We start from the raw sequence: 16450 nt of genomic DNA, 5'->3' as shown, positions 1-16450 counted from the left end.
TTTTAAATGTTTATATAGGAATTCAATCAATGTATAATTTTAATAAAAAGTGGAGTCTTACATGTGACTTTTGTTTTATTTTAGCTATATAACTTTTAGTAGGGGGTGCGGTGGGTTGAACCGCAGTCCTGCTCTCCGGTGGGTCTGGGGTTCGAGTCCCGCTTGGGGTGCCTTGCGATGGACTGGCGTCCCGTCCTGGGTGTGTCCCCTCCCCCTCCGGCCTTACGCCCTGTGTTACTGGTTAGGCTCCGGTTCCTCGTGACCCCGTATGGGACAAGCGGTTCTGAAAGTGTGTGTGAAACGTGTGTGTGCGTATAACTTTTAACACTTTGTGGGGAAAAAATGGATAGTAATTCATAAATGGCACCCAGGACTCTGACTGAGGATGTAAAACTGAGTAGTCAGTAGGGTGTCTGTTACTGAGCTTTAAGAGTACAGCTTGTTTCTTGTTTAGCTGCCATAAAGAACCTTTCTGTCCAGTTTCTGTTCTGTTTTCTGTCCAGTTTCTGTTCATCACGATGAAAGACAGTCACAGGGACTGACGGATGAATACAGTGCTCAAATTACCTGTGAAAGGTGCAGCAGACTGTGACCGTGCGCCTCTGAGCCGATCTGACACCCCTGTGCCCATACCTGTCAATCACATGCTCATCTGTGCCGTCCCGGGCTGGGCGTGTCGGATGAGCGTTGCTCACATGACACTCGCTCCATCCTCCCCCACAGAGGGGAGCGCCGCAGCGCCGTGCCTTCCCACGCTTTATGTGAGGGACGCCCGACATCTGCACGTCGCGCTAGCGGACGGAGCCCTCGGCATGAACGTGCAGAGCGGCAGCCTGTCGCTGGGCTTCTATCTGCGGTCCAAGCTGCTGGGCAAGGTGAGGCGGCGGGTGCAGGAGATGCGCTACACATCCTCTACCTCCACCAAGATCGATCTGAGCCACAACGAGAGCGCGCGGCTGGCTACGGACGCCCTGCTGGACCGCGGCCTGGGCGCGTACCGTGAGGCGCTGACCCTCGAGGCCGAGGTGGACTTTTTGTCCCAGGAGGAGAAGGACTACATCCTGAGGAACGTGAAGAACCCAGGCAGCAGCGGGAGCGAGCTGGAGGAGGAGCAGGGGCAGGATGGGAGCGACACGGTGTCCCAGACATCTGTAACATACTTCCCTGTTGACTCGGAGAGCGACCCTCCAGAGCTGGAGTACGGTTGGCCAGCATCCGAGTGGAGCTACCATTTACAGGGGATGCCCACTGTGGAGGTGTTCCTCCAGTCCGACAGGACGGTCAGCGTGCGGGACCTGCTGCGGGAAGGCATCAGCAAGGCCACCTCGGTAAGCTTCTGCTTTCCCCTCATCCTTGTGGGGGACAGGGGTTTTGTGTGACCTTGCAAAACATTGCACAGCAGTACATGATGTCAGACTTCTGTACACATCCAGTTTGCTCCAGGGAGCACTGATGTCCATCCACAGGGCTGTTGACACGGTACATGAACGACAAGCAACTCGACAGTTTGGGCCATCAGGCAGGCGTATTCAGCTATACTTGCATTTACCTCTTTGTTACTGCATTTACTCTACATGTGACCGATGGGGAAACAGTTACTCCGAGATAGGATGGGCTGAGGCCGCAACTCTTGGACTTGAAGACATTGACTGTCTGCGCTTGTCCCAGGTCCTGGCCATCGTTATGGACACCTTCAGCGATGTAGAGATCTTCTGCGACATCCTGGAGGCGACCAGGAAGCGCAACGTGTCTGTTTACCTCCTGCTGGATGACGCCAATCTCCATCTCTTCATGGAGATGTGTGCAAATTTGCAAATCGGCAGCTCCCACCTCACTGTGAGTATCAGGGTAATGGTGTATACTTAAACAAACAAGGTTTTTTTTCCTTTTAATTATTTTGTCATTTGCAAATGATCAGCAATAAAAATGTGAGCCAGGATCTAATTACGCTGGCAGTTCTGAAAGCAGATATTTTGTCAGCCTGTTACTCACGGAACATTATTTATACATGCAGTAATACATCTGTAATTTATTCACTTTCCTCAACCGCTTATGGTCAGGGCTGCAGCGGTCCAGATCCTGTCACAATAAATAGGGATCTATGTACTTCTGTGCCAGCATTGTACCTGTCAAAACATTCACAGTGTATAAATCCACAAATAAGTGTAATACTTTTGCTGCAGGAAATATTTCATGGACCCTAGATATGTTGTCAGAAAGGCAAAAGGCATGACTTTAGGAACTGACTATACTTGATCTTGTTGGTCGGGCCGGCCCATAAAAATTGTTGATGTTATCCGCAGCGCATGTCTGTCCGTAGCGTGTGTGGAGACACGTACTGTGCGAAGTCTGGGAGAAAGTTCACCGGTCAGGTCAAGGAAAAGTTCGTCATCATCGACTGCACCCAGGTTCTGGCAGGATCCTTCAGGTAACATTTATCAGCCGTACAGAACAGTTACCATTTAACAGTTTCCTCTAAGCCGACTTACAATATTACAAACCTAATATTGTAAGTTTTGTAGCTGATGGCTAAGTTTAATAATGGGGAGCTGGTAGTATAGCGGTTAGAGCTGCTTCCTTTGGACCAAAATGTGCCAGGTTCCACCTGTAGTACCCTTGAGCAAGGTACTTACCCTAAATTGCACAAGGAAAATTACCCAACTCTATAAATAGGTAAATAATTGTAAGTGACTTTGAAGAAAAGCATCAGCTAAATGAAAAAAATGTAAATTACAATTTATCCATTTGTATAGCAGGGTGGGGGGCATGGTGGCGCAACGGGTTTGACCGGGTCCTGCTCTCTGGTGGGTCGGGGGTTCGAGTCCCGCTTGGGGTGCCTTGTGACAGACTGGCGTCCCGTCCTGGGTGTGTCCCCTCCCCCTCCAGCCTTTCGCCCTGTGTTGCCGAATTAGGCTCCGGCTCCCCGCGACTCCCCCCGTATGGGACAAGCGGTTTCAGATGATGTGTGTGTATAGCAGGGTAATTTTTACTGTATTAGGGTAAGTACCTTAAAAGTACGGAGCCCATCAGGTAGAAGGCTGTGACAAATCACTGTGCCTGCTATTGGCCCACCTACCTTTCCGTCACCTTGACGAACAACACATACGCTCATCTGGATTCGCGTCTTAAACGCATCGCAGACCCACAGCGTCACGCTCTCCTGCTCTAAAGCCCAAGCTGACAGTCTGGCACTAATATTTTATTTAGCTGCTGCTCATGTCTGGAAGGGTTTCAAGCATTAATATTCTTACAGCAGTTTCCTCTCTGAGAACTGCAAATGGAGCAGCTAGCACTCTAACCTCTCGTGTGCCACAGCTTTGCCTGGCTCTCCTGGCAGGTCCACCGGGATCTGGCCGTGCTCTTCAAGGGCAGCGGCGTCAAAGCCTTCGACCTGGAGTTCCGGCAGCTCTACGCCTCTTCCAAGCCGGTGCCGGGCTTCCCCCCTCCCTCGCCCTCGTGTCCCTCGGTCCAGCTGACGGACCGTATTGGGCCCCGGCGCACGAGACCCGCCACCCCACCCGCAACCCAGTGCCTGGCCAAGCAGCCAGGTTCTTTCTTGCCCCTGGGGCTGCAGTCTGCCCCCAAGAGGCATGTGGTGAGTGCCCCCATTGTCCGACAGCCATCCTTCGGGAAGGAGAACGCCGCCGTGCGACTGGGGTGGCGCTCCCACCAGATGGTGCCCAGCCGGCCTGAGGAACGCGTTTTTGGGCTGGGCTTCAGCCTCTACTTCCGCAGCGGACCCAACATCCCACCACACTGACCGCTACGCACAGAAAACGGATGAGAGCAGCAACGTCGTACCTGTCTCACACACCACCACCCCCCCCCCCCCCCCCCCCCCCCCCAGCCTTTACACCACTCTTCATGTGGAATATGAATGGGTGCAGTTTATATTAATCTGTATTCTATGAAACATTTGCTTATTAAAGATTTTTTGACCACACTAGAAGCTCTGGAGTCATTTTACATTTATTTTTTTAAATATTTTGATGAGATTTAGACCACATTTAATACTTTAAGCGAAGCCCTCCTTCTGTGTACATGGACATATCTGCATTTTCTATTTACTGTCAATCTGGATGCTGTCGCTCCACATAAACCAATTAAAAATAATACAAAGTGAACACGCAGTGACATCAAAATCATTTGTGTAGATCTATTTAGCATTGCAATACCACAAGAACAGATTTAGTATTTCATTTTTATATTAAAATATTTTACCCTGACAGCCTCATTCAAGAGAGGTATAAAACAAAAAAAAATCATGTTTATCGCAAACACAGATCCTTACATCTCCTCCTGAAGTGAGTGGGAAGGGAGAAGATCACAGTCTCATGGGCTCAGTCAGGGTCCTGGCGTGTCTGTGGGTCCAGAGCCCGCCGAACACCGTCCTTGATCCACGCTGCAGCTTGTTGGAGCTTCTTGTACCACCTCTCATCGAAATCTGAGGCGCGCAGCCCTGCCAGGCTCTCACCGTCCTGACTGTCTTCCCTCATCCTCTCTGGGGAAAGGTCCTCGCTCATCACCTGAAAGATTGACAGCGGTGACTGTGCAGACGAATGAAAACTACCTCAACTCGGGCACAAGGAAGTGAAGGTGCATGCTGGATACAGAAAGGGTCTAAGGGGCAGGGCTTGGGATTTGTCCAGTACAGTTCCACAGAGTTGGGACTGCAAGGATCCTGCATATTTCATAAAAGGACCGCAGAGGTACCCAAGTAATCCCGTCTTCAACAGATCAACAAGCACATAAAACTACTCAAGTCTTACTGACCCATATAATTTAAAGGACTCAAATGAACTAGTTTAGTAGCACAAAGCAAGTTCCTCAACATGCATTACTCTAGTACATGTATATTTTTTCATCCAGCTGATGCTTTTCTCCAAAGCCCCTACACCAAGAAATTTTTACTGTCAATTCAGGGTAAGAATCTTGATCAAGTGTACAATGGCAGGAGGTGGGAACTGAATTTAGAACCTCTGACCCCAAAGGCAGCAGCTCTAACCGCTACACCACATGCTGCCCCTAGTAAAATATCCAACTCTATGAATTGATATTAAGACAATTTAAACAAAGTATTACCTAAGAAACTAAACAATACTTCAAACTATTATCATAATTATGTAGGTCCTGTGATGGACTGCTGCTCCTTCCAGGGCGTACCGTCTAACATCCTATGCTTCCACTACAGGCTTCAAGCCACTGTGACCGTCACTGGACAAGCGGTTATCAATAATTATCAATGGATTGATAATTATTTGCGCATACATAGACCAGTGTTTTAACCACAATACTTACATCTGTCCCACTCTCTCTTCTGGTTTCTCACCTCAGCTATGACATGTAGTGCAGTCTCCTTGGCTCCCAAGCGCTGCAGAGCCTCGTCTGTCTCCCGCTGGGCTCTTTCACTGCGCTGGAGCACAAACGACGACTGCTGGCTGCGCAAAAACCGGACCAGGAGCCTGCAGGCAAACCCATCACTGCGTCACCCTCTGCACAGACCACGCGTGTCGCTCCACATGCAGGACTAACTGCTGGTCACAGACGCACGATCGATCCAGGATACCACGTGAACGGGGACATGAACAAAGCTGCACACAATGCACATAATTTCTGAACTAAGTTCTGAATATAATCAATCATGTTTATGGTGAAGGCTGCAGGTTTGAGGATGTTGACCTTACCCCTCCAGATGCACTCACCTGGTTCTGACAAAGCACATGGTAGCCTTCAGCCAGACCTCCTCCCATTGTTCCTGGCTTTCCTCGACTCTCGTCCCGTGGCCACATTCCAGTCCCATGCATTTCCTTCCATTCCCATTCGTTTCTAGCTGGTCTCCATGGTGACGGGAGGTGGTCCTTGAGCAGGCAGACAGAGACTGGAAGTAGTTCAGGTAACCCTGGGCGAGCCTCTGCCAGCACCACGGGTTATAAGGATGAAGGCAGATCAACTCCTGGAGGACGGATATCTCCCCATGCATATTTCCAAAGCGCTGGTGGATGGCCAGCAACAGGTTCAAGGTGCAGGTGAGGTGTCCGGTGTTTGTTGCTTCTTTCCTCTGTCCATCACGAACAGGCAGAAATAATTATTGACAGACAAGTTTGGGACTCATTTTTCCTTCTCTCTTATTTTCACTTCATTCTTTAAGACAAGAAAGACTTTGTCAAAGTTCCCTCACAACTGCTGAATCCCCTCCAGCATTCAAGGGACTCAAAACATCTTTCACACAAGACTTCTCTCCTCATCTCCTAACAGCTACAGAAATCGCATCATCTGTCATGATCGTTTTGCACTTCCTATCAGTCTCAATTGTACAGGCAAAATACTAGGGGATAACGGGCAAAAAAGTACCACACATGGAAACACGTCTATGTCAAAAGTTCTGCATGATTTGAAATACACTTCATTTTACTCTGTGTCCGTCTGGAGAAAAGCATCTGCTAAATTACTAAATGCAAATGCTGACAATGTGTCCTGCCATGTTTTTCTCCTTAAAAAAAATATCCCAATTCTGCTTCTGTACGCAATATTACAGGACCATAACAACATTTTATTGCTATATAAATTCTCTGGAGCAGTTCGATGGATTGTAAGAGCATCTGTGGAGTCACATGTCCTCACAAGGGTCTCGGCGATCTCCAGAGATGCGTCCTGATGGCCCAGGTGCAAGTGGCATCTGGCCTGACTCTCCAGGACGTCCCTCCTGATGGTCACGTTGCCCTTGGGCACCAAAGCCAGGCATGAGGAGTAGTCCTCCAGCGCTTTCTGAAGACACACACACACAGAGAGAGAGCAGATTTACATTTATTCATTCAGATGCTGCTTTTCTCCAAACTGTGGCTTAAAATCACAATCTTACAACGCAATCTTATTTACCCATATATACAGCTGGGTCATTTTACTGGAGCAATTCAAGGTAAGTACTTTGCTCAAGGCCAAGGGACTACAGCCAGAGGTGGGGATCGAACCTGTAACCTCGGGGTTCGAAGGCAGCAGCTCTAACCGCTACGCTACTAGGTGTAGCGCTACATCTCAACTGGACCCAGGGACGGCAGGTGGCATAGCGATTAGGGTTCTGAAGGTCATGGGGTCGAATCCCACAGCCGCTGTAGTATAGTAGCCTCGACACCAAGGTAATTTACCGTGAATTATTAATACAGACTGAGTGTGAATGAGGAAGCCAGGCCTTGTGACCAGGCAGGGAGTGACGTTTTGCTGTGTTTTTTTTTTTTTTTTTTTAAATTTACCTCATATTCCTGGTGTCTGTAGGACAGGTCAGCGCGGAACTTGAGGTGTTTCTGCTGCTCCAGCTCGTCCTGCGCGGTCACGTCACGACAGAACCACTGCGGGGAAACGACCTTCGCATCGCGGTGCTTCAACAATCATTCACAGTCACAGTGGTGGCTACTTTTTTCGCTATTATTATTAACTGAAGGGGGGAGGGGAGCTACACAGCCTACCTTTGGCTCGCAGAACTTGGCGTCGTAGGACGACAAGGCGACTGAGACATTATTATTATTTCTACTACTGTCCTCAAACACCGAGTCGTCGAAACCGCTGCCAAATATCTCCATTCTTACAAAACAAACAAGTGCTAGCCGCACAGTTTCGCTGCACAGCGACTTCTATTCATTCCATCCCGCGAGCCTCCGGTCGCGTGTTTGTGTGTAAGGGTAACTTGGGGCCGGGGGGGAAACAAATGCTCGCACTCTTTCAGTTCCGGACATTGGTTCCCACCGCAGGCCTTAACGTTTACATATTGTTACTCAGGAGAAACTTAAATCGAAAGCTAACATAGCAAATGTCCAAATATTTTCAGAATACTGTCTAAGTAAATGTTCAGGTGTTTATAGTATGCTTTTCAGGGTGCACAATGAAATCCCATCAAATTAAACAGACACTAGTCTTAAAAACATGTGATGGTTCCTGTCAAACATTATATTGCGTATTGTATTAAACACTGTTAGATAAATGTAAATGTATTACAAATTTAACACTTTTCTCCAAATGGTTTACAGTGTTAAACAACCCATTTCTTGAGCTGGATAACATTTACTGTGTCGATTCATGATGGAAGTATTGATAAAATTTATATGTGCATTTATCTGACACTTTTTTTCCAAAGCAACTTACGAAGTTGAGGTATTTACCCATTTATACAGCTGGGTATTTTTATGGGAGCAACTTAGGGTAAGTACCTTGCTCAAGAGTACTACAGTTAGAGATCAAACTTATAACCTTTGGGTCTAAAGGCAGCAGCTCTACACTACCAGCTGTCCCTGTAATATGTATGTGGAAGATGTATTATACATATAATCAAATTATTACATTATTTAAACATTAGCTCATACTGAGAGGGGTGCGGTGGTGCAGCGGGTTTGGCCAGGGCCTGCTCTCTGGTGGGTCTGGGGTTCGACTCCCACTTGGGGTGCCTTGTGATGGACTGGCGTCCCGTCCTGGGTGTGTCCCCTCCCCCTCCAGCCTTACACCCTGTATTGCCGGGTTAGGCTCCGGTTCACCGCACCCTGCTTGGGACAGGCGGGTTCAGACAATGTGTGTGTAGTTCATAGCGAATGTGCATGGTGTAAACCATAGCTCTACATGACATTATTTAAACTTGAGACATACAGATCTGTATTAAAAGGGATTTTTTTTCTTCTTAGGCACTTCTACAATAATGTACATACAGTATGGTTATCATGAACAGATTCTAAAACAATCACCTTTACTGCTTTTGAACTTAAAAGTTGGTGCAATAAGTTCACAAAGTGTTTTGTCCAATTCCCAGAATGAAAAGTCAGAAGGTTTTTAAAAAGCAACAAGAACGCCACTATTTTTTTTTTTACCGTTTATTAGTTCTTTTCTCCAAACACAAGTATAAAATATATCTTGTCTAAATCCAAGAGAAAGCCACAGTTTCTTAAAAACACAATCTTTAAGTTAATCAAATGTCATAATTCAGAGCCTGGGGGGGAAAAAAAAAAGGTTTTCCCGCAAAATAAAATACTTGCAATATCCACTATATAGTATTTCTGTAACAAAAGTGTTTCTATACAAGTAAAAGGTTTTCTTGCCACTCTACAATCACTTACTTGTTATGCTCTTAGGTTTACAGCAAACTTTTCTAAATTACTTTCCAGTATCAAAGTGGTATGTGCTGGGAAAAAAATGACTGCTATTCTTAGCAATCTGTTGATTGAACAGATCAGAGCATCCATCAATACCTTTATTTCTATTCAGTGAAATTATACCAAAGTACATCTGTCTTCATTTGTGGAAACCTATAATACCTACACTGAAGTCTATATGATCATAAGCAACACATTCATAAGTGGTGTAATATATATGTATGTATATATATATATTTTACCATATTTTCAGAACTGCAATGTTTGTAAAAGAAAAACATTAGTGGCCAAACATCTGCAATGACCACAGATCCGTGAAGGCAAGTACTGACACATCCCTATGCGGGTAAAGAAATGCTATGTGCAAAAAGGTCCACATTACAGCATCAGGAAAGAGAAAGGAAGAGAAAAGAAGCTTTGAAGTCATCAATCACTACAGTTTTTGTAAAGAAACACAATACAGGCAACGCGTCAGTGAGCCGAACAACATTCTGGCCTTACATTGCAAGTTTAAAAAATCACCTAACGCACACAGTATTCCTCGACAAGCTACCCAGAATAAAACAAAACATATGCAGATCCAGAATTGGCTTGAATGATCAAGGCATACAATTTTTTTTTTCTCCATACAAAACCACAATATATCAAGATCACCTACTGTATTAGTGAATGTCTCAATGAACAACACTTGAGTAACATACTTTAGTTCAAGGCTATACTGATAATTATCATAAATTAAAAAAGTATAAAACAATTACAAAGTTTTTTTTTCCTCCAAATACAAGATCATAAAATGTTGTATATACAGAGTAAGAATTTTTTTTTCTCTTTCAGTTTTCATGGTCGCTGCGAGCAGGACAACGTAAACATCCAGCTGATCGGTTTTAAGAGTACCTGTACTGTTGTTTATCACCAACACGAAGTGCTTTACACCACCGTCACCAAGTGCCTTGTAGTAACAGCATCAGTGCCCGCTATTCGCGCACAACGAGCGCTGCTGCAGCATCAACCTGCCTGTGCTATCCTCAGTGTCCCTGTGTCTAAAATCTCAGTCTAAACACACCCAACTGCAGCTCTCTCCAAACACAGTTTTATTTAAGCAGGTCATCAAGAAAGGAACACATCCAGGGCTTACCATGAATGTTATTGCTCTGTGACTGATTACAATTTTTTTTTTCCAACACAGGATGAAATAAATACTTTTACAGAATACATTAAAATATTTAAAAAGGCTTCAGGAATATTTGCTTGAAAAAAATTGGTTTTAGAGTATGGTATTCCAAATTGTCCCATTGGAAGAAGAAAGTGGCATGGCCTTAATATAAGTAATTTTGCCACCTTCTTGTAACACACTTATCAGTATTTTAATTTTAGTCAAAGGGAACAATCATCATTGCCCTGCACAACTGGGAAATTTATACTACAGACATATAAACACAGTCAGAAGAAGGACTCTAAGACGAGTCCGTAAAAGGCCCACAGGACAATGAAAATGATCTGCTGTTCCATGATTAAAAAGGCACCATTTCCTCAAGACCAAATAAGAAATTCATTTACCTTGAGCCTGTGGCATGTGCAAATATGTGTCATCTTCATTAACAAATAGAACCGCTGACCTGCTCAAGCATTTCTCACACGCCATTTCGAGAATAAACGCAGAGCGCACGCCATTTAGCAAGATGCTCCTTAAAGGTGACTCCTGATTAAAATCACAACCCAGGTTATGCTAATGAGTTGGTCCACTTATCAGCCACCTCCCAGAGGATCTACTGGAATACAGGGAATATTGATTTGTGCAGAGTTCAAGAAGACAATTTTCTTTCCTTGATTGAGAAATATTCTATGCTGGAAAATTAAACAGCAGGAAAAAAATTAAGGCGACTCATCGGCGTCCACTGATAATTATCCGGGACATTAAAAAAACCACAGTGGTCACAGTACCGAATGTCTCTCGTGCAATTTCTAAGGGCAAAGATAATATTCAGTCAAATTCTCTGGCGTGGGGAACTCAAGCACAGGAAACTTCCACCTACAGCAGCGTTGCTTTGGCACCACAAGTCCTTGTTTGGACTGGGAAAGAACACCTTGAAAGGCTCCTTCGGACCATCTCCATCCACTTTGTAACAAATTTCAGCTCTCCTCGCTCCACGCAGAGAACCACACCTCCAGTCTTCCCTCTTCCTTCCATATGCATACAAAGTGCTGGAGGAAAGAAATGAAACTCACTATCTTTAAAATCAAATATAGAGTACCAGTCAAAACATTGAGCTCACCTGCTTGAGACCAGAATTGCCTGAGTCAAGAACCACACAAACTAGATGTCTGAGCAATAGAGGTTGGTCTTAGGGACTGACAAGTCAAAAAATAAACATCTAGGTTCAACCGCTGAATTTTTGTAAGATGCAGAAAGAGTGAGTGCATGACTTGTGTCAGCGTGGTTCCCACTGTCCAGCATAGAGGAGACAGTATCATGGTCTGGGGCTACTTTACTGGTGAGAGCTGGTGACCTTTACCAAGTCCATTGCAATCTCAACCAGCACGGCTGTCAAGGCATATTTCAGAGGCATGCCATTCCTTCAAGCCATCTGCCCTTCCCCAGCAAGAGACAACCAAAAACACAACTCAAATTTGTGCAAGAGCTTTCTGGCCAAAAAGGAAAGTGAAGGACAGCACAAACTAATGGTCTGAACGTAAAACATTGTCAGTTATGAAAAACACAGTTTCCAGCAAGGTTATTCAAACTTTTGACTGGCACCATATAAATTCAGGTTATCAATCATATTGTATATAATAATATTCAAACATTATATGATGTACCTGTCTGTAAGTAAACAAATAAATTCACGTTAATACCTGCTGAAGACGGACAGCTTTTTGCTGCTAATCTTCTGACCCCGAAACTGTTCGTTTGACACTTTGCGGAGGCTCCCACGCATCGCTGTCATCTGAGTCTCCATCATCGTCATCTTCATCATCATCATCCTCATCGCCCATGACTTCTTCCTGCTCCTCTGCCACCATTTCACTGTCTCCCTGCGATGATGACTCCTCCTTGTGTTCCCCATTATCAGCAGCTTCATCAAACGGGTCCGTGCCCATCCCCTCCTTCCGGCGGATCTCAGCAAACCAGTCCCTCACCTGCTCGTAGCCCATGTTGGACTTGGCCACCAGCTCGTCCAGGTCTTGCTCGTTCAGGAACCTGTGCTTTAGATAGTACTCTTTCAGAATCTCCTTCCCCGACTTGAATTTAATAACAGGAGAGGACTTCCCCGCTCCCGAGGATCTCCGGGACTTCCGTCGCCGGGACTTGCCTCGTCCTCGGCTCCGGCACCTCCCCCTCTTCCGGCTCCCACTTCCATTCATTGCCTCAACGTTCCCGCTCTGGTACAAGTAGAACCACTTGAGGTTGCCATTCTTCCAGGAATAACGGCTGTCTCCAAACCAGTTGACCACGTAGGCCCTGGGCAGCCCGCTCTCTTCAGCAAGCTTGTCATACTCCTCAGCTGTGGGCCACTGTGTGCGCACGAAGGCACTCTTGAGGATGTGAAGCTGCTCCGGGGTTTTCTTCCCAATCTTGTCCTTGATGGGTACTCGTCCACTTGGTGGAATCTGGCTCTCGGGCTTCGGCGAGGAGAGGTTTTTAGCCACCTCACCTTCAACAAGTTCTGCTTTATGATCTGCCTGCTCTGTTGGTACCTTCCTCTTCTCTGTGAACCAGGCATCGATTTCCCGCCTCGTGAGCTTGGTTTCCGTCCTCAGTCTGCTCAGCTCTTCATCAGTGGGTGTGTTGCATCTCTGGTAGCTCTCCTGTAAAACCAGAAGCTGCTCAGTGGTCTTCTCCTTAAATTTCTGCAGCGTGAAGTCTGGGAAGGGGTTCCAAGTCTTGTTGCGCGTCTCCTTCTCTTTAACAGGTGCAGATGTGGGGGATTCCGTGGTCTCGTCACTCGAGTCGATCACGATGGTGTTGTTGCTGTTGGCATTGCCGCTTTCGTTAAAGACAATGACGTGGCTGTTTTTCGAGTTGCGCTGGTTATAACGAGTGTCGCTGAACCACTTCTTTATCTCCCCTTTGGTGAGATTCGTCAGCTTCATTAGCCGAGATATCTCTGCATCACTGGCAAAGTGGTTCTTCAGGTAACTGGCCTTCAGCTCTGCCAGCTGTTCTTTGGACTTCTTGGGCCGCATGCCAAAGTGATCGGCACTCAGGGCCGAGTTCTCCTGAGGTGTCAGTGAAGGCGGCTGGACGGTGGTGGCCCTTTTGGTCTCCACGACAGCGGGATTGGTCTGGATGGTGGTGGCCTTAGGCAGCTGTGCTTGGCCAGGCACTCCCGCCACCGTCAGTGTGATGGGTGCAGTCACTGGCAAGCTGCCGGCACCACCCACCTGTGTTAGCACGAGACCGGGCTGTCCAACAATCTGGCAGGTCTGCAGAATGGACTGCAGGCCATTATGGGTAGAGGGCAAGTGGGTCGGGATCACCGTGATAGTCTGGGGCACTGTGTGCACTGTGCCATTGAACTGCTTCCTCCTGGCATCCTCTACCTCCTCAGGGGTCCAGCTTACGCCGTGCTTCAGACGCTGAGCGGAGAACCAGATCTTGATCTGCTCCTCCGAGAACTTTGTCTGAGAGGCTAATCCCATGATCTCCGACACTGATGGATACGGGAACTTGCTGTAGGTGCTCACTAGTAAAGGGTTGGCATCCATGGTGCTGTTGTAGGTCGGGATGCTGCTGACTGGTATCAGCAGCTGGGTGTGGGCATTTTGCTGGGCTTGCAGTGCAGACAGAACCTGGGCCAGGCCAGCAGGCAGAACCGTGGCAGAGTTGATGACAGTTTTCTTTGGCTCAGGCTGAACAGTGTTAGGATTGGTCACGACGACACTGGGCTTCACAGGCTCGGCCGGCAGTGGGGTAACCACCTCCACAGGGTGGGATGGGGTCAGAGGGGCTGCATCCTTGGGCTCCAGCTCACCTTCAATCTCTCCCTTTGTGCCATTCTCATCCATGGCCTTGTGAGAAACCACAATTCGCTTGGGTTCATTTTTGCTCTTCATCTTCATAATGGGCGTCTTGCTCAGCGAAATGGCAGCGACAGCGGTATCCGTACTTTCCTCGCTCCCTTGACGTACAAAATCAGCATCGGAAGCTGAATCAATCTGTTCAGAGACGGTCCGGCCGTTACGCTTCACGGTGGTCCGGGTGAAACTATCCTCCCCAGGGCGGTGCAGCACGTCATGGTCTGAAAACGCATTGATCATTGTGGTTTGACATTTTCGATCCACACAAGCCACATAAAACATCTTGTGCCAAAACAAGGAAGCAGGTAGAGCCTAAGTTAATACTTTGAACATTTCACCAAGTGTTATCTGAAACATATTATATCCACCCTGAAAGGCTTCATTGACAAATATCTAGTTGTATTATTAATTATAGTATTGTAATTGTATTATTAATAATTACATTGTAAAGTCATAACATCTTTGAGAAGCAGATTCATTATGCACCGAGTAAGGAGGCAAAATAAACACAAAATTAAAATAAACCGAACCCCAAAGACTGGGAACTGCAACACCTAAACTCCTAAAATCATCCCAAACCGCACTGCGGCGTAACTGTTCCGATTCCGTTGTCTCTTCACCTTGATCAGCTTTGGTGGAAGTTGGGGCGGAACCCACGTGGCTCTTGACAGCACTTTCCGCTCCATCCCCTTCCTCCATCACCTCCACGTCCGGATCCTGCTCCGCCGGATCCACGGAAAGGACCATGCAAGGCGTTGTGGATTTCCTTCTGCTCGACATCGCGTCGGCGGCCCAAAGGCGTCTCCTTAGCAGAAAATGACAACCCGACAGCGTTTACTCAAACGCCTTCTTCGGTCTTCCTCAGAGTCGCTCCGCAGCACGTGTCCGGCACATGTCTGAAGTCAAATTTCTCCTGCGGCCCGGAAAACAAAGAGGACAGTTAGATCAGTGAACTCACCCTCTATCGAATCCTTCATTCACAGAAGCCCTGCTGGAGAAGCAAACAGCTGCCGATCGTCACAAACTGGAGATTATGAATTTAACCGAAGAGCAGCCAAACATCTCGTCTTTAGAAATCTCCATTGCCAGACATTTAAAAAAAAAAAAAATACTTAATTAATAATGTTTACTGAAAACAGAAGTAAAACTTCTCAGATCAGAAGGCTGCTTTATACTAGTGACAGATTTATGGTCGGACAAAGATGAGGAGGAGTAACCAGCCAGGGGTTTCTGGCTTCAGCACAGCTGTCCTGTCCTGTGTCCACGGTGGGCGTATCGATGAACCTCTCCGTGGCGTGGATGCGATCACACTCACAGTGAGTGCATCTCTGGATCATACATGATCATGTGTCTCTAGCGGGAAGACTCTGCCCTCCTCGCAGGACTTACCCAGGGACCCGGCGGCGCTGGCGGCTTCTTCTCTCCCCCGTTTTTTTTTTTTTTTTTTTTTTTTTTGGTGTTTTTAGTGCAGGATAAATAATCAGGGCTGTGTGTGCGGCACTTTTCGGTGGGAACGGAAAGGAGAAGAAGGACAGAAAAGAGGAGAAAGGAAAGAAGGCGACGGGAGAGCACCAGCACACTCTCTCACAACAACAAAAAAAACACACACACACACAAAAAAAACACAAACACTCTACGCTTCTCCCCCCAAAAACTGCGCAGCTTTTTGGCTTGTTTCACCCTTAGAAAAACACCTTCTTTCTCGACGTATATTTAAAAATAAAAATTAAAAAATGCGAAAACATACACAAAGTCCGGTCGCTGCGGGCACACAGTTTGTTAATGGAGGACAATAACAGTTCTGCTTAATTTTAATGGCAGTATTATTTTAATGACCGGGCGTAACCGTCGATAAAATACGTAATTGCGTCATCACCGCGCGACACCGCCGAACTCCCCGTATCCGTCCGAGCTCGCGGGGGCGTTCCGAGTGCTCGCGCGAGGACCCCGCGAGGTAATAGACCACAGTGACCGCGGTATATAGGAAGTGGCGGGTGCAGCTCGTGTCTCCTTCTCTTTGTTAAAGTTTATTTTTCAGATATTTCCACAGTAGTTTTTATGCAGTCATTAACACGACTGAAGAGCCCGTAACAAAATGAGGTTTACAGCGAATTTAGCTGCTGCATTATTACCTGACAGAATACGATCATCTTGTTCCAAAACGAACAGGTTAAAAAAAAAGGATCATAATTGAAAAACTACAACTAGTCTGCACTCACTGCAACGGTAAATGTGTTGTTTTCTCCAAACATAAAGTATAGATATATATTCTAAAATACTAAATATTACTTCGAAATCTAGAA

At 46.5% G+C, this 16450-nt stretch overlaps 3 protein-coding genes across 4 annotated transcripts; 1 reads left to right on the top strand and 2 right to left on the bottom strand.

Annotated features, from left to right (window-relative positions):
• The first annotated feature begins 375 nt into the window (after window positions 1-375).
• On the top strand, window positions 376-3819 carry fam83a (family with sequence similarity 83 member A). Its single transcript, XM_018762894.2, has 4 exons — window positions 376-1328; window positions 1669-1836; window positions 2304-2428; window positions 3316-3819. The coding sequence occupies exons 1-4, from the start codon at window positions 546-548 to the stop codon at window positions 3758-3760; spliced, it is 1521 nt and encodes a 506-aa protein (XP_018618410.2). The 5' UTR covers window positions 376-545; the 3' UTR covers window positions 3761-3819.
• Window positions 3820-4173: 354 nt separating this feature from the next.
• On the bottom strand, window positions 4174-7652 carry c18h8orf76 (chromosome 18 C8orf76 homolog). 2 transcript variants are annotated; one of them, XM_018762887.1, is made up of 6 exons: window positions 7461-7652; window positions 7248-7343; window positions 6622-6765; window positions 5703-6058; window positions 5330-5462; window positions 4174-4526 (listed from the first exon to the last, which is right to left on the bottom strand). In XM_018762887.1, exons 1-6 carry the CDS (start codon window positions 7572-7574, stop codon window positions 4341-4343), a joined length of 1029 nt encoding a protein of 342 aa, XP_018618403.1. In that variant the 5' UTR covers window positions 7575-7652; the 3' UTR covers window positions 4174-4340. The 2 variants fall into 2 exon arrangements, with proteins under 2 accessions (XP_018618403.1, XP_018618404.1); XM_018762888.2 differs by having other exon boundaries at window positions 4384-4526; window positions 5299-5462.
• A 2293-nt stretch (window positions 7653-9945) lies between these two features.
• Window positions 9946-15992, bottom strand: zhx1 (zinc fingers and homeoboxes 1). The gene is made up of 4 exons (XM_018762714.2): window positions 15537-15992; window positions 14768-15060; window positions 11982-14368; window positions 9946-11330 (listed from the first exon to the last, which is right to left on the bottom strand). The coding sequence occupies exons 2-3, from the start codon at window positions 14925-14927 to the stop codon at window positions 12009-12011; spliced, it is 2520 nt and encodes an 839-aa protein (XP_018618230.1). The 5' UTR covers window positions 14928-15060; window positions 15537-15992; the 3' UTR covers window positions 9946-11330; window positions 11982-12008.
• Window positions 15993-16450: the final 458 nt, after the last annotated feature.

Source organism: Scleropages formosus, chromosome 18 (assembly GCF_900964775.1).
Source record: "Scleropages formosus chromosome 18, fSclFor1.1, whole genome shotgun sequence".
In the NCBI taxonomy this organism is placed as follows: Eukaryota; Metazoa; Chordata; class Actinopteri; order Osteoglossiformes; family Osteoglossidae; genus Scleropages; species Scleropages formosus.
Note: the sequence above shows the minus strand (reverse complement) of the source record. Positions and strands in the feature narration are given on the sequence as shown.